This window comes from Oncorhynchus gorbuscha, linkage group LG16, assembly GCF_021184085.1.
Source record: "Oncorhynchus gorbuscha isolate QuinsamMale2020 ecotype Even-year linkage group LG16, OgorEven_v1.0, whole genome shotgun sequence".
In the NCBI taxonomy this organism is placed as follows: domain Eukaryota; kingdom Metazoa; phylum Chordata; class Actinopteri; order Salmoniformes; family Salmonidae; genus Oncorhynchus; species Oncorhynchus gorbuscha.
In genome coordinates, this window is record NC_060188.1 from 18,959,054 (window position 1) to 18,984,881 (window position 25,828).

General features: G+C 46.8%; 2 protein-coding genes across 2 annotated transcripts; both read right to left on the reverse strand.

The window, feature by feature from the left end:
• Positions 1-325: 325 nt before the first annotated feature.
• LOC123999601 (WW domain-binding protein 11-like) lies at positions 326-6,784 on the reverse strand. The gene is given in 13 exon segments (XM_046305519.1): positions 326-1,350; positions 1,619-1,661; positions 1,663-1,805; positions 1,942-2,226; positions 2,437-2,559; positions 2,715-2,942; positions 3,052-3,203; positions 3,311-3,444; positions 3,567-3,763; positions 3,891-3,984; positions 4,078-4,109; positions 4,367-4,453; positions 6,584-6,784. Coding segments are annotated over 12 exon segments (2,151 nt in total). The 5' UTR covers positions 4,431-4,453; positions 6,584-6,784; the 3' UTR covers positions 326-694.
• A 2,209-nt stretch (positions 6,785-8,993) lies between these two features.
• LOC123999041 (osteocalcin-like) lies at positions 8,994-17,533 on the reverse strand. Its single transcript, XM_046304370.1, has 5 exons — positions 17,473-17,533; positions 17,193-17,240; positions 16,924-17,017; positions 12,412-12,523; positions 8,994-9,047 (listed from the first exon to the last, which is right to left on the reverse strand). The coding sequence occupies exons 1-5, from the start codon at positions 17,531-17,533 to the stop codon at positions 8,994-8,996; spliced, it is 369 nt and encodes a 122-aa protein (XP_046160326.1).
• Between the last annotated feature and the right edge of the window lie 8,295 nt (positions 17,534-25,828).

The following is a 25,828-nucleotide window of genomic DNA, read 5'->3' on the forward strand; positions in this document are numbered from 1 at the left end:
CCACATTCAGTTGTCAAACGTTGCAGATAGAAATGCCATGAATAGAGCTGATGTGATTCCTTAGCCTAGTTCCTCCATCTGAATGTTCCAAAACGTTGCATCCTGCTGAACGAGCCTGTTCATCATGGTGGTTTATTCATTTCTAGTCTGATTTATGAAAATATACTTTAAAAATCCTATCATCTCTTCCCTCTGAAACCTTGGACTGAAAATAGTTAATTGAGTTTAAGTATTTATTTAGTTGTGCCATTAAACCTGCTTTGAACTCTCTCCCTTCCCAATTCTCCCCCTCCTCCTCCCCCTCTCTGCAGATGACTTCGTCTAACCATTTCAGACAAGCATATGCACACTCATTTGGATTTTCCTACAAACACCTGACAAAACACCCCCCTTCTTTCTTTGAAATCCATCACGTTTCTCAGTTCAACAATAAAATAAACATTTGACAGTCATAAAAAAACACTAACTTTTTCACAAAGCTTGAGCCAAATTATCATAGCCATGTACAGTAAGTTGGTAGGGAGGAGATTCTAGTCTCATTGTGAAAAACAAAGCCTTTCTGCTTCATTTAGAGGAACCAATGCATTTCTGAACAGCATCTGCTTGCTGGTATCACTAACACTTTCTTCATGGCCCTTACTGTTCATTCCTTCTCAACACACCCACCCTTTTCACCCTGCAGCCCCTGTCAGTCTCAGAGGAGTCCTTCCATCTCCCTCATGAAGGCCTCATACATCTGGTCCTTGGTCTTCATGTTGGGCTGAGAGACTGGGCCCATCTGAGTAGTGTTGGCCGACCCCATGGGGGCAGCCATCGACTGCTGCTTCTGGCCTCCCACCCTTTCATCTCTTCTTCCTCTCTTTTCCATAGGCCCTCCTCCGCTCCCGGCCCCTTTATCCCTGCGCACCCTCAGCGCCGTGGGCACGAAGCGGGAGCGGGTGACCTCTGTCTTGGGGTTGATGATCTGGGGTTTGGCTGAGATGGTGGCTCCGCCACTCCCCTGGCCTGTTGCCAGATTGCTGCCTCCGGCTGAGATAGAGGTGATGTTGGCCCGCTTCTCGATGGTTGGTGCATGGTGGTGGCTGGTGGGGTTTGCGCCCGACGGCAGGGCACTTGTCCCCGGGGGAGGGGGCATCTGCATCCCTGGGCGCATGGACATAGGCATGGAGGGAGGGGGCAGCATGGAGGCATTGGGGTTGCTCTGGGAGCCATCTGGGTTGGAGCCGGGTTTCTGGCGGTGGACGATGCTGGGGGGAGCACTGAGGACGTTGGAGTTAAGCGGCGGAGGGAAAAGAGAGAGGGGAGGGGCGAGTTGGCGTGGGGGGCCAGATCGTGGTGGAGGGGGGATACCTACAGAAAGGGAGAAGAGAGGAGATTAGAGTGGGGGGAAATCCTGCTTTATTCCCATGCTTTGCTGCCCAAAATACATTTTACATTAATTTTAGCTTGAAGTATGTGCCATGTTGACATATATTTTTATTACTGTTAACTTTGGGTACTACTGCATAACTGTAGTTATGTTTAAAAAATGTATGTTTTGACAATGTTCTGTGTTTAAGGAGAAGGGATTAAAGTCGTGAAATTCCAATAAAAGGCACAAAAATACATCCACACATACCTGGGGGAGCTGGGGGAGGCAGTCTGGGTGGGGGTCCCCGGGGGTGGAGGACCAGGAGGGAGACCTGGAGGCGGGCCTGGGGGAGGGCCAGGGGGACGACCTGGTGGGGGTCCAGGGGGCAGTAGCCGGGGCATCGGTCCCCTTGGACCACCTAGCATACCAGGCGGCCTCAAAAACGGGGGAGCACCTTAGGATGACAAACAAGACATATCATATGACATATCACATCATAGTGCTTTGTTTAAGTAATTTGATAGTAATGAAGCAACGTCATACAAGATGACACTGTACTCCAATCATTACTACACATAAAACCAAATAACCTGGAGGAGGGCCGGGAGGCAGGCCAGAGGGCGGACCAGGAGGCCTCATTGGAGGAGCTGGGGGTGGTCCCAACGGTGGAGGCCCTGTTCCTGGTGGACCCTGCATGTGTAGAGGTGGTTGCTGTCCTCCCATTGGTCCAGAGGGTGGAGGCATGCGCTGATTGGGTATAAGATGAGATTGGTTGTCGCCTGGTGGACCTCTATCCTCGATGTCGGAGTCATCAGAGTCAGTATACTCCTCCTCAACTTCCTCTTCCTCCTCTTCGTCTTCAGGGATGGACTGCCCTGTAGACAAATAATAAAGGGGATGAGTGAGAAAGGGATGAAGGAAGAAATTATAACCTAGTTCCCATGGAGAAATCATCCTACATACAAACCTCTTTAAATTACGTCATTCTCCAAAATAGTGTCAACAATCCAATCATTCATCTGCATCATCAAGTCCTTCTGAAGTGTGGTAGTGGTGTTGTGTGCAGACTGGAGGAGATACAGTACCTGCCATCCTAAGCATCATAGCCTGTAGTGGAGTGATGGCCTTTTTCTTCTTCACAATCCTCTTCTTCTTGCTCTTCTCCCTGGGTGCTGAGGGGGGCATGTCTGCAAACCGCACACTGCGTCCTGCAAAACATATCACACAACCTTGTGTAAAATGCCATATCTGCGTTATCATTCTTTAAACTACAACACCAAGTAGTGCACAGACTTGAAGACTGAACCCAACACACTTGGGGTGATCAAGAAAGCACATATGCGGATAGGGCTCTGCCTCTCACCTGCATGTCTGTCCCCTCTGTCCTCCTCTCTGCCCTTCTCTCTATCGTCCTCCATCATCCTCTTGTCAACCTCGCCTCCGTCATCCCTCTCTCCTTCACTGTCCTCTTCAGAGTCGCTGTCGTCTTCCTCCCCATCGTCTCCATCACTCTCGCTCCCACTGTCCCTCTCTCCTCCCATCAGCATAGTGTCCATGGCTTTCTCCATGTCAGAGGCCTGGTTGGACGGATCTGGTTGTAGGCAGAGAAAGGTGGATTTGGATGAGAAAGTAGAATGAAGCATATTTATTCCTCCTGATCCGATGTGCAAACAAGCAGTAGTGAGGTGTGTGTGCAGTACCTGCGTCTGCTGCGAACTGGGCCCTGCGTGAGGCATACAGTGCCAGGACCTGAGACGGTGGGGGGCCAGGTGGGGGACCAGGGGGTTTCCTACCAGGGGGTAACCGAGGGACACCTGCCACCGCTGCAGACATGGAGGCACTGATCCCCTTACTGAGAGAGAAAGAGTGAGAGAGTGTTTACAGAGCAGCTGGTAGGGTTGTGGTATGGTCCATAGGAATGATACTGAGACAGCACTGTAAATTCAGGGGAGTGCCCACCTAAACGAGGAGCCCTTCTTCAGGATGGAGGGAGGCTGGGCCCCAGGCAGAGGGATGTCCTGGATCAGGATGCTGGAAGGGGCATGGGGCATCTCTGGGAGTGGGATGCTATCCACCTCCACCAGTTCAGCATTCTAGTTGACAGAGCGAGGAAGAGAAATAGTGAGTAGTGAACAGCAAAATATTATGACATGATCTCAGCACTGCTCGGTTTATCTGTGCAATTCATACATGTTCATCAGCATAGCATACACACCTTGACTGAGTCGAAGTAGAGTGACAGCTTGCCGCGATTGCTCTCATAGTCCAGCTCCAGTTTGCGTAGCTCCTTGTAAGTGTCTGGGTTCTCTCTTTCGTACAAACGTACGATGCGCTCAAACGTCTCCCGTAGCTTCTTCCTCTTGTCCCTCAGCACCTTCTCATTCAGCAGTGGCTGCTGCACAGGGTTGAACTCTGGCACAGGAAAAAACAGATGGAGAATGGATGTGAACAGGAGAAAAGAAAATGATTAGCAAGATCTTTTTGGAAGACAAATAACAAAACACACAATCTTGTTTAAAACCCGTTTGCAATGGCTCACCCATTTCATCCAGCTTCTCCATGTCTTTGATGATCTGTCTGGGGTCCTTCATCTTCAGTACAGCTGTTCTCACCATCATCCTCTGCTTCTTGTTCTGTGGCGCAGCAAAGAAGAACACAGTGAGATTTATAGACAGACTACAAAGTCAACCTGTCATTGACATTCAACTTGTCAGCCAAGGTCTTACCTTCTTCAGCTCCCGTTTCCTGGCCTCCTTCCCTGAAGAGGAAAAGGCACCGCATTAAGTTTGATGTAGAACCTGTTACCTTACAGCTCTTCTACATTGATGCCTTTACTATTGTTCATAGTGCTGCTGAGCTCAATAACAGACACAGAAATGATTTTCCTTTCACAGACATGGGATCCCCTGAAGCTTAAGCAACAATGGGTATCCACTGATGTGTTCATGCTCAAGGTGAGGTGAATGTATGATGTGAGCGGTCACATGACGACGGAACGGGTATGACGTTACTTACTGGCCTGGTCGGTGGGGTTCATGAACTTCCCACTCTTGGTGGAGGAGGTCGAACGTCGCCCCATGGTGATGGCGCGTCTCCTTCACCCTGCCAGGGAAGATACAGTATCAACTTATTGGAATCTGGAGAAAATCTATAAGTTATACTTGTAAGATAGCTGCAATGTATATTCCAACCAGGAGCCCCAGCCTGCTCTGCTCTTGCTGAACAAAAACTTTTTTTTGTGTGATTCCTAACCAATGGCTGCGCAGTGTAGACCTACGGTGGCAGTTCAGAGGGAGAGTTTTTGGGCTTCTTCCCCAAAAAATGCACTCTTGCGCATGAACAGTGTTTCCCAACCCTGGTCCTTGAGTACCTACAATAGTACACATTTCTATTGTAACCCTGGACAAGCATACCTGATTCAACTTGTCAACTAATCATCAAACCCTCAATGATGTGTGTTTGTCAAGGGCCACAACAAAACAGTGTACTGTTGGGAGTATTAGAGGACCAGGATTGGGAAACACTGCTATAGCCTATCTTCAGTTAAGTTTGAGAAGGAGAGCGCAAAGATGAAAAGGAAGGCTGGAGGTCAACCTTTATAGCTTGCTACTACTATAATTGATTTGATTAAAAACTAAATGTTTCTTGCCCATGATGTAGGCCTATTTATCAGAGTTATTCACCTCACAATAAGCCAGATTCGAGTAACTTACATTGTGGTGCTGAAATGAAGCAATCAATCGGAAATGGACAGCTCATGGTGCTGAAAGCAGGCAAATTCAAATAGGCATAATTCATTTCAACAGTCTTAATTTTAATTAGTTTACTAACAAGAGGGCTTTGTGTTAGGAGCCTATTTCAAAAAATAAGAGGCAGGCCCACCTGGTTGGCAGACTAACTTAGGCTATAGGCTGCTATGTCAATAGATTTGTTGGTCAATTCCACCATCCACTCTTTAAATAACAGCACTTCACTGACAAGGAGGCTAAGTTAAAACCATGACTCAAATTGATGGGGTATGGAGATGGTATGCCATTGGCCTGCTTTATATTAAAGAAAATTTGATTATCTGAAAATCTGATTATATAAAGTGATCTATAACAGCGCTTTGGTCCGCGATGCTTTATGCTAGAAACAAGCTGTAAAATATCCAGGAAAGACATGATTCCGATGCATATGGGGATATCATCGTTTCTAGCATAAAGACAAAAAATGTCCTTTGCTTGGGAAGTAATCGTATTCTGTCACTACCAATTCATTAAGTTATTCACTTTCTATACAATATAAGATGTTTAAACCCAGACAGCTTTTAGGTTAACGCTTGTGACCTTCTCTCGTTGGGTTGAGCTACAGAAGAAGAGTGGTGAGCAGTTAAAGCTGCCATTTTTCTGCGTCGGTCTACTCTGCCTGGGGTGATAAGTTACGCCTTACTTTGGAAAGCACCATGCTCAGATTCCTAATGAGGTCTCAGATTTTATTATTTTCAAACAGGGGCAGTTTCATTGCAAACAAGACACATTTATTTGGCATTGGATTAATATGAGATGAACACACAGGCATATGTTCATTCTAAGCCTGTAATTTTGGAAAATGGTACAGTATTAAACAAATATTCATATGTAAGGCTCTGGTCTGTCCAATAAGTGAGGGTAAACGGTAGACATGTTCTCTGCTATCCACTTTGTTTTCATTATTATTTTAGGTATAGGGGAGGGTCACTCGTTTTTTGCGTTCAGGGAGGGTTTAGGTCAAATATATTTTGCTCTAGGGAGGACCATCCATTTTCATTTCAGAGAGGTCCTTTTTATAAATAACGTTCACTCTCTTGCTGCGATTAAACCAATAATTAATTGCCTTTTGACATTGTGCTGGGAAACATACTTGTACATACAAGTTCGTCTCCCAGCACAATGTCACAAAACAATTATTGTTTGAATAGCAGCTAGTCAGAAGTAAACGTTAACTAGTTCAAACTAACAACTAACGTTGGGTAAATTAGCTAGCAAAGCTGTACCAGTTCTAATGTTAGCTAGCCATAGATAATGCAAATACTCGCCCATATTAATTTTCTGAAATGTTAAATAGTTAGCTAGCTAGAACATATTGTAACCAACGGTAGCTATATCACCAAAGTCTGCAGGTTTCACATCAGCATAACGTTAGCCAGCTAAATTAGCCAGTCAACTAGCTCGATGAACAGGTAACGAGAAAGCCAACTTGAATTGACTCTACCTTTATCCACGTGAAAACTGTGGGCAGTGCGCCTTTCCCTCTCTTACTTTCCAATCGGGTGAATTGTCAACTATAAATGCCGTTGCCTGTATCAAACTAATGTATGTGATACCCTTTTAGATCACACTGACACAAACGCTTTTGGCTAATTGATGCCGTCCACCATGTTTTGATTGCCGCGAGCTAGGGCGGAAGTCTCGTGTGAGATAAACCGGAAACACCAAAAAAGAAGGTGAAACTAAATACGCTCAACCCCCCCAGTGGCTGACCTAGTAGACTGCAGTTTTGCACTCAAAGTCTTTGCTTCATGTCTGTAGTTTTGGGTGAACCTGCAACCTTTGCTACTGCTACTGTTACGAATAGCCTACGCTTCAACCAAGTTCTCTTGCAGGTGAGTGAGTGCCTTTTGCATTTTATTATACATTATTTTGAGGGTAGAATGGCCAGGTTAGACTAATCTTAAGGCAAGATGACCTTACATACAGTTGAAGTTGGAAGTTTACATTCACCTTAGTCAAATACATTTAAACGTAGTTTTTCACAATTCCTGACATTTAATCCGAGTAAAAATTCCCTGTTTTAGGTCAGTTAGGATCACCACTTTATTTTAAGAATGTGAAATGTCAGAATAATGGTAGAGAGAATGATTTCTTTCATCACATTCCCAGTGGGTCAGAAGTTTACATACACTCAATTAGTATTTGGTAGCATTGCCTTTACATTGTTTAACTTGGGTCAAACGTTTAGGTAGCCTTCCACAAGCTTCCCACAATAAGTTGGGTGAATTTTGATCCATTCCTCCTGACAGAGCTGGTGTGACTGAGTCACGTTTGTAGACCTCCTTGTTCGCACACGCTTTTTCAGTTTAGCCCACACATTTTCTATACGATTGAGGTCAGGGCTTTGTGATGGCCACTCCAATACCTTGACTTTGTTGTCCTTAAGCCATTTTGCCACAACTTTGGAAGTATGCTTGGGGTCATTGTCCACTTGGAAGTCCCATTTGCGACCAAGCTTTAACTTCCTGACTGATGTCTTGAGATGTTGCTTCAATATATCCACATAATTTTCCATCGTCATGATGCCATCTATTTTGTGAAGTGCACCAGTCCCTCCTGTAGCAAAGCACTCCCACAACATGATGCTGCCACCTCCGTGCTTAACGGTTGAGATGGTGTTATTTGGCTTGCAAGCCTCCCCCTTTTTCCTCCAAATATAACAATGGTCTTTATGGCCAAACAGTTTTATTTTTGTTTTATCAGACCTGAGGACATTTCTCCAAAAAGTACAATCTTTGTCCCCATGTGCAGTTGCAAACCGTAGTCTGGCTTTTTTATGCCGGTTTTGGAGCAGTGGCTTCTACCTTGTTGAGGGACCTTTCAGGCTATGTTGATATAGGACTTGTTTTACTGTGGATATAGATATTTTTGTACCTGTATCCTCTAGCATCTTCACAAGGTCCTTTGCTGTTGTTCTGGGATTGATTTGCACTTTTCGCACCAAAGTACGTTCATCTCTAGGAAACAGAACGCGTCTCCTTCCTGAGCGGTATGACGGCTGCGTGGTCCCATGGTGTTTATACTTGTGTACTATTGTTTGTAAAGATGAACGTGGTACGTTCAGGAGTTTGGACATTTCTCCCAAGGATGTACCAGACTTGTGGAGGTCTTCCATTTGTTTTCTGAGGTCTTGGTTGATTTCTTTAGATTTTCCCATGATGTCAAGCAAAGAGGCACTGAGTTTGAAGGTATGCATTGAAATACATCCACAGGTACACCTCCAATTGACTCCAATGATGTCAATTAGCCTATCAGATGCTTCTAATGCCATGACATCATTTTCTGGAATTTTCCAGGCTGTTTAAAGGCACAGTCAACTTAGTGTATGTAAACTTCTGACCAACTGGAATTGTGATACAGGGAAATATAATTGAAATAATCTGTCTGTAAACAATTGTTGGAAAAATGACTTGTGTCATGCACAAAGTAGATGTCCTAACCGACTTGCCAAAACTATAGTTTGTTAACAATACATTTGTGGAGTGGTGGAAAAAACAAGTTTTATTGACGCCAAACTAAGTGTTTGTAAACTTCCGACTTCAACTCTGAATACGAACATTGGCAGTGATGACCAAGTTAAATGCCCCAGCATTGGGATCATTTATGCAATTGAACAGGTAGATAGATATGTTTGTTCATGCAATATAAAATGCAATGTAGTCTAAATGTTTTCAGCTGTCATAGATGGTTTATATTCATGAAGGTGCTGAAGATCTGTACATGTAACTTTGCTCTTTCAATATTTCAATAAACAAAGTCAGCAATGTCAAGCCATTGGAACTTTTTGCTCCACTATAGTTGCTCCACTATTTTTGTATCAAGGTCTTTACCAGCCTTTGATACCACAGAGGTCATTTCTTCAGGTCTCCATTAGTGTGTAGCCTAATCTGTTTCTCATTTGTTCCCTTTAGGAAATGACAGATCTCACACAATGTATCATGTTATAACATTGTTAGAATATTGTTATGTAATATGAAATCATTTTATGAAAGACACATTGTTTTTTTTGACCATGCTACACTACAGAATATGACCAAATAGTTATCTTGATAACTTCCCATTGTCCTCTTTCTCTCTCGCTCTCCCTCTAACACCGTATCAATTTATACTTCATTTGTTTAGATTTATTCAGATGTTTCACCCTCAGAACATTACACCTACTTCTCTCCAAAAAGCCTTGCAGAATAGAAGTTGGTTTTCTGGAGTGGGTTGACATCTAGTATGTGTAACGGCGTTCGTCTGTTGAAGGGGAGTCGGACCAAAATGTAACGTGGTGGTTACTCATGTTCTTTAATAAAGAATAGACGATACATGAAATAACTATATATATACAAAACAACAAACGGAACGTGAAAACCTATACAGTCTGTCTGGTGAACAACTAACACAGAGACAGGAACAATCATCCACGAAAACACTCACAGAATATGGCTGCCTAAATATGGTTCCCAATCAGAGACAACGATAAATCACCTGACTCTGATTGAGAACCGCCTCAGGCAGCCATAGACTAATTAGTCACCCCACAAACCCCAAGACAAAAACACACCACAATAACCCATATCACACCCTGGCCTGACCAAATAAAGAAAGAAAACACAAAATACTAAGACCAAGGCCTGACAGAACCCCCCCCCCCTAAGGTGCGGACTCCCGGACGCACCTCAAAACCATAGGGAGGGTCCGGGTGGGCGTCTGTCCATGGTGGCGGCTCCGGCTCGGGGCGTGGACCCCACTCCATAAATGTCTTAGTTCCTCCCCTTCGCGTCCTGGGATAGTCCACCCTCGCCGCCGACCATGGCCTAGTAGTCCTCACTGAGGGGCAGCTCGTGACTGAGGGGCAGCTCGGGACTGAGGGGCAGCTCGGGACTGAGGGGCAGCTCGGGACTGAGGGGCAGCTCGGGACTGAGGGGCAGCTCGGGACTGAGGGGCAACTCGGGACTGAGGGGCAGCTCGGGACTGAGGGGTAGCTCGGGACTGAGGGGTAGCTCGGGACTGAGGGGAAGCTCAGCACTGAGGGGCAGCTCAGCACTGAGGGAAAGCCCAGCACTGAGGGAAAGCCCAGCACTGAGGGAAAGCCCAGCACTGAGGGAAAGCCCAGCACTGAGGGAAAGCCCAGCACTGAGGGAAAGCTCAGCACTGAGAGGAAGCTCAGCACTGAGGGAAAGCTCAGCACTGAGGGAAAGCTCAGCACTGAGAGGAAGCTCAGGCAGGTAGTTGGCTCCGGCAGATCCTGGCTGGCTGGCGGATCTGGAAGAGTCTGGTTGACTGGCAGATCTGGAAGAGTCTGGTTGACTGGCAGATCTGGAAGAGTCTGGTTGACTGGCAGATCTGGAAGAGTCTGGTTGACTGGCAGATCTGGAAGAGTCTGGTTGACTGGCAGATCTGGGAGAGTCTGGTTGACTGGCAGATCTGGAAGAATCTGGTTGACTGGCAGGTCTGGAAGAGTCTGGTTGACTGGCAGATCTGGAAGAATCTGGTTGACTGGCAGGTCTGGTAGATCATGGCTGACTGGCGGATCTAGCTGCTCTGGCTGCTCCATGCAGACTGGCAGCTCTGGCTGCTCCATGCAGATAGGCAGCTCTTGCTGCTCCATGCAGACTGGCAGCTCTGGCTGCTCCATGTAGACTGGCAGCTCTGGCTGCTCCATGTAGACTGGCAGCTCTGGCTGCTCCATGTATACTGGCAGCTCTGGCTGCTCCATGCAGACTGGCAGCTCTGGCTGCTCCATGCAGACTGGCAGCTCTGGCTGCTCCATGCAGACTGACAGCTCTGGCTGCTCTATGCAGACTGACAGCTCAGGCTGCTCCATGCAGACTGACAGCTCAGGCTGCTCCATGCAGGCTGACAGCTCTGGCTGCTCCATGCAGACTGACAGCTCTGGCTGCTCCATGCAGTCTGGCAGCTCAGGCTGCTCCGAACAGGCAGGAGGCTCCGGCAGCGCTGTAGAGGAGGAAGGCTCTGGAAGCGCTGAACAGGCGGGAGACTCCGACAGCGTAGGAGAGGAGGAAAACGCTGGCTGCGCTGAACAGGCGGGAGGCTCCGACAGCGCTAGAGAGAAGGATGGCTCTGGCTGTGCTGAACAGGCGAGGTGCACTGAAGGCCTGGTGCGTGGTGCTGGAACTGGTGGTACTGGATCGAGGACACGCCCAGGAAGCCTGGTGCGGGGAGCTGCCACCGGCGGACTGGTGTTTGGAGGTGGTTCTGGATAGACCGGACCGTGCAGGCGCACTGGAGCTCTTGAGCACCGAGCCTGCCCAACCTTACCTGGCTCGATGCCCACTCTAGTCTGGCCAATACGAAGAGCTGGTATGAACCGCACCGGGCTATGCACCCGCACTGGAAACACCGTGCGCTCCATAGCATAACACGGTGCCTGCCCGGTCTCTCTAGCCCTCCGGTAAGCACAGGGAGTTTGCGCAGGTCTCCTACCTGGCATAGCCAGTCGTAGATATTCTCCAGGCTGTGCCCATGGTCCTTTTCCGTCCAATATCTCTTCCCAAGTCCAGAATTCCTTTGATCGCTGCTCCTCACGATTAACAGGGGGAGTTGGCTCAGGTCTGTCTCCTGACTCTGCCACACTCTCCCTGAGCCCCCTCCCAATGAATTTTTGGGTCTGACTTTCGGGTTTCTGTCTGCGCCGCCGTGTTTTTCTCTTCGACTCCATTCTCCTATAGCCCTCTTCGCACTGCTCCAGCGAATCTCAGGCGGGCTCCAGCACTCTCTCTGGGTCGACCGCCCACCTGTCTATTTCCTCCCAAGTCGTATACTCCATACTCCTGCTGTCCATCACGTCCTCCCATGTCCATTCCTCCTTTCGCTGCTCCTGCTGTCGCTGCCTGTTACCACGCTGCTTGGTCCGGGTGTGGTGGGTGATTCTGTAACGGCGTTCATCTGTTGAAGGAGAGTCGGACCAAAATGCAGCGTGGTGGTTACTCATGTTCTTTAATAAAGAATAGACGATACATGAAATAACTATATATATACAAAACAACAAATGGAACGTGAAAACCTACACAGCCTGTCTGGTGAACAACTAACACAAAGACAGGAACAATCACCCAAGAAAACACTCACAGAATATGGCTGCCTAAATATGGTTCTCAATCAGAGACAACGATAAATCACCTGACTCTGATTGAGAACCGCCTCAGGCAGCCATAGACTAATTAGTCACCCCACAAACCCCAAGACAAAAAACATACCACAATAACCCATGTCACACCCTGGCCTGACCAAATAAAGAAAGAAAACACAAAATACTAAGACCAAGGCGTGACAGTATGGGATTGGTCCATAGAATTCAGTGTAGGCAGCAATGATCCCAGCTGTGTCCATCAGGTTCTCACACCAGTAGTTAAGCTCACACATCTCCCTCAGACTGGGAATGAAGGGGTTGGGCAGTTTCCATAAAATAAGAGGAAGAGGTGAAAGAAGAAAGGGGGAAGAAAAAACCCCAGATGAAAATCTGGATATTATCCAGTGTGAAGAAAGAGGCTTATATAATTAACATTTCACTCTATAACAACAGGAAATTCCCTGAATATTTGCGCACATTTAATATTAAATTAATCTTAAATTAAGTGGAAATGATGCTTGTTCCCATACAAACATTGATTAACAGCAAAACACATACACTGAGTGAACAAAACATTAAGAACACCTGCTCTTTCCATGATATAGACTAACCAGGTGAATCCAGGTGAAAGCTATGATCCCTTATTGATGTCACTCGTTAAAGCCACTTCAGTCAGTGTAGATGAAGAAGAGGAGACAGGTTAAAGAGGGATTTGTAAGCCTTGAGACAATTAAGACATGGATTGTGTATGTGTGAAATTCAGAGACTGAATGGGCAAGACAAGGGATTTAAGTGCCTTTGAACAGGGTACGGTGCCAGGCACACCGGTCTGTGTCAAGAACGGCAACACTGTTGTTTTTTTTTACACTCAATAGTTTCCAGTGTTTATTAAGAATGGTCCACCACCCAAATTACATCCAGTCATGTTATGCAGGTGAATGAGGACCCAAAAGCGACTTGGCGAGTCTTTATTTCAGTAAAGGAAATAGGCAATACTCCTAGACAAATCAGAGCAGAAAACAAAACATAAAAAACTAATTCCACTCGTAGAGACGAGGACAGACTGGAGACTCGACCATAAACTGTAGGTTGCCTCGGGAAGGCACCGACCGTAGCAGACTCAGACACCTGCTCACACGCAGCATCTGAGGGAAACAAGACACAGCACGGCGAACAATATACAAGGATCCGACAGGACAGAAACGGAAAACAAGGGGAGAAATAGGGACTCTAATCAGGGGAAAAGATAGGGAACAGGTGTGGAAAGACTAAATGATTGATTAGGGGAATAGGAACAGCTGGGAGCAGGAACGGAACAATAGAGAGAAGAGAGAGAGGGAGGGAGAGAGAAAAAAGGGAACGAACCTAAAAAGACCAGCAGGGGGAAAACGAACAGAAGGGAAAGCAAAATGACAAGACAATATAAGACAAAACATGACAGTAACCCCCACTCACCGAGCGCCTCCTGGCGCTCTCGAGGAGGAACACTGGCGGCAACGGAGGAAATCATAGATCACAAACGGTCCAGCACGTCCCGAGAAAGAACCCAACTCCTCTCCTCAGGACCATAACGAAAAACGATAAAAAGGGAAACTAGGGTACTACTCTAAAAAAAGAAAGGGAGACACGGGTAGAGAACTGAAAGCTTTAGAGCAAACAGGACCAAACAGGCCAGGAGAGTAACAACTAGGGACAGACTGAGACACAGCAAGGGCAGGAACAAGAACAGGAGAGATGCGATGGCAGGGAACAGACTGAGACCCAGCAAGACCAGGAGCAGAAGCAGAAAAAAAATTACCAGACTTATTCTGCGCGCAGTCCGAACACGCAGCCACGAAACGGCGCGTGTCACGCTCCTGAATAGGCCACCAAAACCGCTGGCGAATAGAAGCAAGCGTACCCCGAACGCCGGGATGGCCAGCTAACTTGGCAGAGTGAGCCCACTGAAGAACAGCCAGACGAGTAGAAACAGGAACGAAAAGAAGGTTACTAGGACAAGCGCGCGGCGACGCAGTGTGCGTGAGTGCTTGCTTAACCTGTCTCTCAATTCCCCAGACAGTCAACCCGACAACACGCCCAACAGGAAGGATCCCCTCGGGATCGGTAGAAGCCACAGAAGAACTAAAGAGACGGGATAAAGCATGAGGCTTGGTGTTCTTAGTACCCGGGCAATAAGAAATAACGAACTCGAAACGAGCGAAAAACAACGCCCAACGAGCATGACGCGCATTCAGTCGTTTGGCAGAACGGATGTACTCAAGGTTCTTTTGGTCAGTCCAAACGACAAAAGGAACGGTCGCCCCCTCCAACCACTGTCGCCATTTGCCTAGGGCTAAACGGATGGCGAGCAGTTCGCGGTTAGCCACATCATAGTTACGTTCCGACGGTGACAGGCGATGAGAAAAATACGCACAAGGGTGGACCCCATCGTCAGTATCGGAGCGCTGGGACAGAATGGCTCCCACGCCCAGCCCCGACGCGTCAACCTCAACAATAAACTGTTTAGTGACGTCAGGTGCAACAAGGATAGGAGCGGATGCAAAACGCTTCTTGAGGAGATCAGAACAACAATCATACGACCGGTGAGGAGGAAGGGAGTTGGTTCTGGACCGACTGAAGACCGAGCGCAGATCATGATATTCCTCCGGCACACCTGTCAAATCACCAGGTTCCTCCTGAGAAGAGGGGACAGAACAAACAGGAGGAATAGCAGACATTAAACACTTCACATGACAAGAAACGTTCCAGGAAAGGATAGAATTACTAGACCAATCAAAAGAAGGATTATGACACACTAGCCAGGGATGACCCAAAACAACAGGTGTAAAAGGTGAACAAAAAATCAAAAAAGAAATGGTCTCACTATGGTTACCAGATACAGTGAGGGTTAAAGGTAGGGTTTCACATAATATACTGGGGAGAGGACTACCATCCAAGGCGAACATGACCATGGGCTCCCCTAACTGTCTGAGAGGAATGTCATGTTCCCGAGCCCAGGCTTCGTCCATAAAACAGCCCTCCGCCCCAGAGTCTATTAATGCACTGCAGGAAGCTGCCGATCCGGTCCAGCGTAGATGGACCGGTAAGGTAGTACAGGTACTTGACGGAGAGGACCGTCTAGTAGCGCTTATCAGTCGCCCTCCGCTTACTGATGAGCTCTGGCCTTTAACTGGACATGAAATGACAAAATGACCAGCGGAACCGCAATAGAGACAGAGGCGGTTGGTGATTCTCCGTTCCCTCTCCTTAGTCGAAATGCGAATACCCCCCAGCTGCATGGGCTCAACACCAGAGTCAGTGGGGAAAGATGGTAGTGTCGGAGAGAGGGGAGACACAGTTAACGCGAGCTCTCTTCTATGAGCTCGGTGACGAAGGTCTACCCGTCGTTCAATGCGAATAGCGAGTTCAATCAAAGAATCCACGCTGGATGGAACCTCCCGAGAGAGAATCTCATCCTTAACCTTAGCGTGGAGTCCCTCCAGAAAACGAGCGAGCAACGCCTGCTCGTTCCAGTTACTGGAGGCAGCAAGAGTGCGAAACTCTATAGAGTAATCCGTTATGGATCGATTACCTTGACATAGGGAAGACAGAGACCAGGAAGCTTCTTTCCCAAAAACTGAACGATCAAAAACCCTTATCATCTCCTCTTTAAAATTCAGATAATCGTTAGTGCACTCAGCGCTTGCCTCCCAGATAGCTGTGCCCCACTGCCGAGCCCGACCAGTAAGGAGTGATATGACGTAGGCAATCCGAGCTCTCTCTCTTGAGTATGTGTTGGGTTGGAGAGAGAACACTATATCACACTGGGTGAGAAAGGAGCGGCACTCAGTGGGCTGCCCAGAATAACATGGTGGGTTATTAACCCTAGGTTCCGGAGGCTCGGAATACCCAGAAGTAGCTGGTGGCACGAGACGAAGACTCTGATACTGTCCTGAGAGGTCGGAGACCTGAGCGGCCAGGGTCTCAACGGCATGCCGAGCAGCAGACAATTCCTGCTCGTGTCTGCCGAGCATCGCTCCCTGGAACTCGAGAGTAGAGTAGAGAGAATCCATAGTCGCTGGGTCCATTCTTGGTCGGATCCTTCTGTTATGCAGGTGAATGAGGACCCAAAAGCGACTTGGCGAAAACAGAGTCTTTATTCCAGTAAAGGAAATAGGCAATACTCCTAGACAAATCAGAGCAGAAAAAAAAACATAAAAAACTAATTCCACTCGTAGAGACGAGGACAGACTGGAGACTCGACCATAAACTGTAGGTTGCCTCGGGAAGGCACCGACCGTAGCAGACTCAGACACCTGCTCACACGCAGCATCTGAGGGAAACAAGACACAGCACGGCGAACAATATACAAGGATCCGACAGGACAGAAACGGAAAACAAGGGGAGAAATAGGGACTCTAATCAGGGGAAAAGATAGGGAACAGGTGTGGAAAGACTAAATGATTGATTAGGGGAATAGGAACAGCTGGGAGCAGGAACGGAACGATAGAGAGAAGAGAGAGAGGGAGGGAGAGAGAAAAAAGGGAACGAACCTAAAAAGACCAGCAGGGGGAAAACAAACAGAAGGGAAAGCAAAATGACAAGACAATATAAGACAAAACATGACAAGTCAACTTCACACAACTTATGACACCTTGTAGAAAAACAACCTTGTGTGCCAGGCTATCAGATGACAGACAGGGGACAACAGAACAGCACTGTACCTCTCCAGCTGAGTCAGGGACAAGTCTGCAAGGGCAGTGCCGGCTCTCTTCTGTCGCACCAAAGTGGAGGCCAGGTCCTTCTTAACAAACACACCTGTAAGGTCATAGAACATATTCACTTTTTAAAACGAGAGAAATATAAACAAGTGTAATCCCACTGCACTTAGAATAACCATGTTCAGTGCATCTACGACTGGTCATCAACATTACAGTACACACAATCAGACCCCTACTATTCTGGTACTAATTATCCTAGTGGTGTTTCTTACCCACACTTTTCTCACTAGCAGGCTTTGAGGCAGTGGGGGTAGAGGAGTCTATATAGACAGGAAACACTATTGTACATGATTAATCATCTCGATCTGAAAACACAACTACAACATTATAAATTGTTTACATGTTTTATTTATTCTTTAACATTTATATGAAGTTTAATTATTTATTTGACTATTTTCCTTATTCCATCTATGCTGAAATTCTAAAAAGAGTTGCATATTTTGCACAGGTGCAAAACCTTGACTAACGCTGTCGCTCTATCTCTGCTCTTACCTCCAATAGAGTGGCACACACATGCCAGAGCACAGAGGACAAGGATGGCCAAGGTCTTCATCTTTCTCTTTGCTGTTTGGTTCACAATCTGGACGATCAACAGGTATGAGATTTAGACTGTTCTGTCTTGCTTGTCTCTCTCACCAGTACAAGAACACACACTCAGTTTATAGTTATGACCCTCACAATATCTTGAGTTGTGATTGGATGAGGAATCCTGTATCTTACACCCATAAGCAACAGCAAATGTACACTGGCACCTTGAACAGATACACACACACACACACGCACACACCCTGAATTCTCAAATAATTGTTGCATATATTCTAAACATTCAAAAAAAACATTCTACATTTATGCTTCATCATATTTTTTGGTGAGGTCATGCTTTAAAAAAAACGTCTTTTTTTTAAACCCCATGAAAAAATGTTGTTCCACCTTTTATACTTATACTTAACTGTTGTAAAACATATGTACATGTCTCTAATAATTCCCACACCTACAGTGGGGGCCGAAATGTACACTCTTGATGAAGATGAAATTAATAATTATTTTACTGAGTTAAATTGTATGCTCCAAAGATTTGGAAATTAAATAATTATATTACTGAGTTAAATTGTATGCTCCAAAAATTTGGAAATGCTATTATTTTATACTAATACACAGTGGTGGAAAACGTACCTAATCGTAATACTTGAGTACAAGTAGAGATATCTTAATAGAAAATGACTAAAGTAAAAGTGAAAGATATCCATTAAAATACTACAAATACAAAATTTGGTTTTGGTTTTAAATATTGGTTTTAAATATACGTAAGTATCAAAAGTAAATGTAATTGCTAAAATACATATAAAGTATATGTAACGGCGTTCGTCTGTTGAAGGAGAAGCGGACCAAAATGCAGCGTGGTGGTTACTCATGTTCTTTAATGAAGAATAGCGATACATGAAATAACTTATAAAGATTACAAAACAACAAACGGAACGTGAAAACCTATACAGCCTATCTGGTGAACAACTACGCAGAGACAGGAACAATCACCCACGAAATACACAGTGAAACCCAGGCTACCTAAATATGGTTCCCAATCAGAGACAACGAGAATCACCTGACTCTGATTGAGAACCGCCTCAGGCAGCCAAGCCTATGCTAGACACACCCCTAATCAGCCACAATCCCAATGCCTACAAAAAACCCAATACGACAACACAAAAAACCCATGTCACACCCTGGCCTGAACAAATAATAAAATAAAACACATAATACTAAGACCAAGGCGTGACAGTATGAATAATTTTACATTCCTTATATTATGAAACAAACCACACGGCACTATTTCAATTGTTTTAACGGATGGCTAGGGGCACACTCCAACACCCAGACATAATTTACAGATAGCTAGGGGCACACTCCAACACCCAGACATAATTTACAGATAGCCAGGGGCACACTCCAACACCCAGACATAATTTACAGATAGCTAGGGGCACACTCCAACACCCAGACATAATTTACAGATAGCCAGGGGCACACTCCAACACCCAGACATAATTTACAGATAGCTAGGGGCACACTCCAACACTCAGACATAATTTACAGATAGATAGACATAATTTACAGATAGGGCACACTCCAACACTCAGACATAATTTACAGATAGCATCCAACACTCAGACATAATTTACAGATAGCTAGGGGCACACTCCAACACTCAGACATAATTTACAGATAGCTAGGGGCATACTCCAACACTCAGACATAATTTACAGATAGCTAGGGGCACACTCCAACACTCAGACATAATTTACAGATAGCTAGGGGCACACCCCAACACTCAGACATAATTTACAGATAGCTAGGGGCACACTCCAACACTCAGACATAATTTACAGATAGCTAGGGGCACACTCCAACACTCAGACATAATTTACAGATAGCTAGGGGCACACTCCAACACTCAGACATAATTTACAGATAGCTAGGGGCACACTCCAACACTCAGACATAATTTACAGATAGCTAGGGGCATACTCCAACACTCAGACATAATTTACAGATAGCTAGGGGCACACTCCAACACTCAGACATAATTTACAGATAGCTAGGGGCACACCCCAACACTCAGACATAATTTACAGATAGCTAGGGGCACACTCCAACACTCAGACATAATTTACAGATAGCTAGGGGCACACTCCAACACTCAGACATAATTTACAGATAGCCAGGGGCACACTCCAACACTCAGACATAATTTACAAACATAGCATGTGTGTTTAGTGAGTCTGCCAGATCAGATGCAGTAGGGACGACCAGGGGGGTTCTCTTGATAAGTGTGTGAATTGGACAATTTTCCTGTCCTGCTAAGCATTTGAAATGTAACAAGTACTTTAGCAAACTCCAGGCGTTTACATTTGTTGGATGACATGAAAATAGAGAATGAAAATGTCCCACTTTTTTTGTTGCATACAATATAGCTCAGTATTTGAATTATTTATTTTATACAGGCATTTTTGCTCATCTTTATCAAGGGTGTCAATAATTTCAGACCCCACTGTATAAAGACAACACTCCTTTAAATGTGCAATACCACCAGACAACCTCAAGAGGTCCGAGTTTTACAGCATGCCCACACGACATCCTATTCAAACCACTAACTAACTACTAGTTGATAAAACCATATGATACTAATCGAACAAGAAGAGAAACCGACATCCGTCATTATGTGACAGACTTTTGATCAGAGGTTTTGCTTTTTTATAACAAACCACAGCGATTTCCTATATGAAGAAACTGAAAGCAATTTTTAGATTGATTGTTGATTGTACATTCATTCACCAGTAATACACATACTATGGTATATCCAGTGCCTCTATGGAGCATTGATAGGCATATAAAAACTAAAACACATAAATTGTTCAACTACTGAAGTAGAACAAAATTATATTCTATTCGGCTCCATTCTATTCTGCTCCATTATTTTCTATTCTGCTTCATTCTATTCTATTCTGCTCCATTATATTCTATTTTGCACCATTCTATTCTATTACTTGTTGCCTTTTCCTCACTCATGTTCAACTTCTTAAGTAGCACATTATTGCTTGACAGCATTGCAGAATGTAGAGACCTCACCCTTAAGGGTTGTGTAAAGACCTTATTGAAAGACCTCACCCTTAAGGGAAATGTCCCTCTATATTTTGCTCTCTCAGTTTCTTTCCAAGTCGGACTTCTGGGCCTTGACAATGTGGGGTGTAATTTCAGCGTCTGGGTATGTGCTGATGTCGTTCCTCGATGTAGAGACAAAGTTCAGAAATCTATCCTAGCAAAGCCTTCATTATGAACATTTTGGTTCTGCGGAATCACAAAAAAACATCAATCTGACTGCCCGTTCGTGGGCAGTGGTGGAAGAAGTACCCTATTGTCACACTTGAGTAAAAGTATAGATACCTTAATAGAAAGTTACTCAAGTAAAAGTGAAAGTCACCCAGTAAAATACTACTTGAGTAAAAGTCTAAAAGTATCTGGTTTTAAATGTACTTAAGTATCAAAAGTAAATTGAATTGCTAAAATATACTTAAGTATCAAAAGTAAAATTATAAATAATTTTAAATTCCTTATAATAAGCAAAGCGGAAGGCACCATGTTCTTATTTTTAAAATGTACGGATAGTCAGGGGCACACTCCAAATCTCAGACATTATTTACAAAAGATGCATTTGTGTTTAGTGAGTCCGCCAGACCATGGGCAGTAGGGATGGCCATGTGTTCTCTTGATAAGTGCGTGAATTTCACAATTTCCCTGTCCTGCTAAGCCTTGAAAATGTAGGGAGGACTTTGGGTTGTCAGGGAAAATGTATGGAGTAAAAATAACAATATTTTCTACGGGAATATAGTGAGGTAAATAAAATAAAATAATATAAATAATATAATAATATAAATAGTAAGTACAGATACCCCCAAAAAATTACTTACGCAGTACTTGAAAATATTTTTACTTAAGTACTTTACACCACTGTTCGTGGGTGTGCCATGGCCAGATCCAGTGTGATGCTTGTGACTCTCTCATCTTCTAGAGACATTCACTGTGTTCAGATGACCTCTGGTTCTTATGGTACGGTAAGGAGCTGCATTTTGTCAACAAAACCAGTGACCAGCTGACTACTTATTTTTGTATGTGACCTGGGAATTTGTATTTTCTATTGATACCATTGATGCTCCCATTTACAAAAGTTAGGGAAAAAATTACCAAAAATATATACATTTACATTCCAAAAGTGGAAGATGTCACGAGTCCGACCGAGGGTGGCTTCCCTTCCCAGTCGGGTGGCGCTCGGCATCACCGGCCTAATAGCTTCCACTGATTATCTTTCCTCCCCCTCCTTGTATGTTTATTGTTAGCACCTGTTCGTGAATCATTAGTTGGGCTTTATTAGACAGCCGGCCCACCTGTTTCTTTGTGCGGGATTAATTATTGTGACCTTCGGTTAGGTAGTAGAGGAACGTGTTTGCTCCTGGTCGTGTATTCTGCTGTACTATTTTTGTCCCCCGTGTTTGGGGCATTTTGGTTTTGAGCACCCAGTGTTGCGTTAGTGCATTAAAGAGCACAGTATTGCACTCTCTGTTTCCTGCGTCTGACTCCACACCCACGACACCCGGAGCATTACAGAATCACTCACCATATTGAATGGAGTCAGCAGGAGCAGCAGCCAACTCTCTCCCATCGATGGAGGAACGGGTTCTTCACCACACCACCGTCCTCCATCGGATCGGATCGGCGATGGATCAAATGATGGAGAAAATGGACCGATGGGAGAGGAGTGGTCTCCTCTCTCCACCTTCGGCACCCCTGGCTCCGGACTCCCCATCTCCCGACTCCAGCACCCTCCGTCTGACGCTCCCGAGGTCTTATGATGGAGCGGCGGCGGTTTTCCAGGGGTTTTTACTCCAACTGGAGCTAAACCTGGCCACCGTCAGACCCACTCCCTCGGGAGCGGAGAGGGTGAGTGTCCTCATCTCCTGCCTCACGGGTCATGCTCTGGAGTGGGCGAACGCAGTCTGGAGTGGCCCAGACTCAGCCCAGACTCCCGCCGCTTCCGTGCCGTGTTTGATCACCCTCCAGAGGGCCAAGCGGTGGGAGAACGACTATTTAATCTCAAGCAGGAGAAGAGGAGCGCCCAGGATTACGTGCTGGAGTTCCGGACCTTGGCAGCAGGATCTGGGTGGAACGACAGGGCCCTTATTGAACACTACAGGTGTAGTCTCCGGGAGGACGCCCGCAGGGAGCTAGCGTGTCGGGAGACCGCTCTTTCCCTGGATGAGCTAATCGATCCGATTGGACAATCTACTGGCTGCCCGCGGGCGTTCGGAGAGGGTCCTGCGTGTTCCACCACCCAGCCCCTCCGCTCCCATTCCGGTGGAGTTGGGAGGGGCCGTGCCGAAGGGTACCGGAGGAGGAGGCCTTCCCTGCACCAACTGTGGTGGACACAGGCCGATCGGTGCTGGGGGGGGGTCCGTCTGGGAGTAGAGATGGCAGGCGGAACGCTTCTCGATCACCCCAGGTGAGTCAGCATCAGACTCACCCAAAACTCATTGGCCACATGTTTGTCTTAACTTTTTTCCTTTACTTTTTTCCCTCTTCCCAGCATAGGGCGCTAGTCGATTCAGGCGCAGCTGGGAACTTTATGGATCGCGGACTCACTCTTAAATTAGGGGTTCCGCTGGTGCCAATAGATTCTCCTTTTCCCGTGCACTCCCTAGATAGCCGACCATTAAGGTCAGGGATGGTCAGGGTCGACCACGGTTCCACTGGACATGGTGACGCAGGGGAATCATAGGGAGCGTATCAGTCTTTATATTATTGATTCGCCTGCGTTTCTAGTGGAGCTAGGGATTCCCTGGCTGGCCCCGCAAAATCCTAAAATTTCGTGGAGACAGGGAGTTCTCCAGCGGTGGTCAGAGGAGTGTTCTGGAAGGTGTTTGGGAGTTTCCATCGGTGCCACGTCGGTGGAAAGTCCAGACCAGGGTTCCACGGTGTGCATTCCCCCCGAGTATGCCGATTTGGCAATCGCTTTCAGTAAAGTGAAACCGACTAAATTACCACCTCATTGACCGGGAAGGGATTGTACGATAGATCTCCAGGTAAACGCTGCGCTTCCCAAGAGTCACGATGGAGACATATGTCACGGAGTCGCTGGGACAGGGGTACATTCGGCCCTCCATCTCATCCGTCTCCTCAAGTTTCTTTTTTGTGAAGAAAAAGGAGGGAGGTTTGCGTCCGTGTATTGATTATAGAGGTCTAAACGCCATCACAGTGGGTTATAGTTACCCTCTACCTCTCATCGCTACGGCGGTGGAATCATTTCACGGAGCGCAGTTCTTCACAAAACTGGATCTCAGGAGCGCGTATAGTCTGGTGCGTATTTGGAAGGGAGACGAGTGGAAAACCGCGTTTAGTACCACATCTGCCCACTATGAGTACCTCGTCCTGCCGTATGGGTTAAAGAATGCTCCAGCCATTTTTCAATCCTTTGTAGACGAGATTCTCAGGGACCTGTGCGGGCAGGGAGTGGTTGTTTATATCGATGACATTCTGATCTACTCGGGCCACTCACACCGCGCATGTGTCTCTGATACGCAAGTTGCTTGGTAGACTGCTGGAGCATGACCTATACGTCAAGGCTGAGAAATGCGTGTTCTCTCTCCTTCCTGGGTTATCACATTTCCACCTCGGGGGTGGTGATGGAGGGTGACCGCATTAGGGCCGTGCGTAATTGGCCAACTCCGACCACGGTAAAAGAGGTGCAGCGGTTTTTGGGTTTTGCCAACTACTACCAGAGGTTTATCCGGGGTTTTGGCCAGGTAGCGGCTCCCATTACCTCACTGCTGAAGGGGGGCCCGGTGCGGTTACAGTGGTCAGCAGAGGCGGACGGAGCTTTCAACAAGTTGAAGGCGCTGTTCACGGATGCACCCGTGTTGGCGCATCCGGACCCCTCTCTAGCATTCATAGTGGAGGTGGACGCCTCCGAGGCTGGGGTGGGTGCCGTGCTATCACAGCGCTCGGGTGCGCCATCAAAACTCCACCCCTGCGCTTTCTTCTCAAGGAAGCTCAGCCCAGCGGAGCATAACTATGATGTGGGGGACCGGGAGTTGCTAGCGGTGGTCAGAGCTCTGAAGGTGTGGAGACACTGGCTTGAGGGGGCTAAGCACCCCTTTCTCATCTGGACCGACCACCAGAATCTGGAGTATATTCGGGCAGCTATTAGACTTAACCCACGTCAGGCAAGGTGGGCCATGTTCTTCACCCGGTTCCGGTTTACATTGTCTTATAGACCGGGCTCCCAGAACGTAAAGGCTGACGCACTGTCCTGCCTTTACAACACAGAGGATAGGTCCACTGAACCTACTCCCATCCTTCCTGCCTCAAGGCTGGTAGCACCAGTGGTATGGGAGGTGGACTCGGACATCGAGCGGGCGTTACAGGCGGAACCCGCGCCTCCTCAGTGTCCGGTGAGGCGAAAGTACATGCCGCTTGGTGTTCGGGACCAACTGATTCGGTGGGCTCATGTCCTACCCTCCTCGGGTCACCCTGGGGTGACGAGGACAGTGGGGAGCCTTCGGGGGAGGTATTGGTGGCCTACCTTGGCTAAGGACGTTAAGGTTTATGTCTCCTTCTGTTCGGTGTGCGTCCAGAGTAAGGCTCCTAGGCACCTTCCTAGAGGGAAGTTCCAACCACTCCCCGCTCCACAACGGCCATGGTCACATCTATCCGTAGATTTCCTGACCGATCTTCCCCCGTCTCAGAGGAACAGTACGGTTCTAGTGATTGTGGATCGGTTCTCTAAGTCCTGCCGTCTCCTCCCGTTGCCCGGTATCCCTACCGCCCTACAGACTGCGGAGGCATTATTCACTCACGTCTTTCGGCACTACGGGGTGCCGGAGGACATCGTTTCTGATCGGGGGCCCCAATTCACGTCCCGAGTATGGAGGGCATTCATGGAACGTTTGGGGGTCTCTGTCAGCCTGACCTCCGGTTATCACCCCGAGAGTAATGGGCAGGTGGAGAGAGTGAACCAGGAGGTGGGTAGGTTTCTGCGGTCGTATTGCCAGGATCGGCCAGGGGAGTGGGCACGATACATTCCCTGGGCTGAAATGGCCCAGAACTCACTACGCCACTCCTCTACTAACGTGTCCCCTTTTCAGTGTGTGTTGGGGTACCAACCGGTCCTGGCACCATGGCGTCCGAGCCAGACCGAAGCTCCTGCGGTGGAGGAATGGGTACAGCGCTCCAAGGAGACCTGGAGCGCCGTCCAGGAATCTCTCCAACAAGCGAGTGGACGGCGGAAGAGGAGTACTGACCG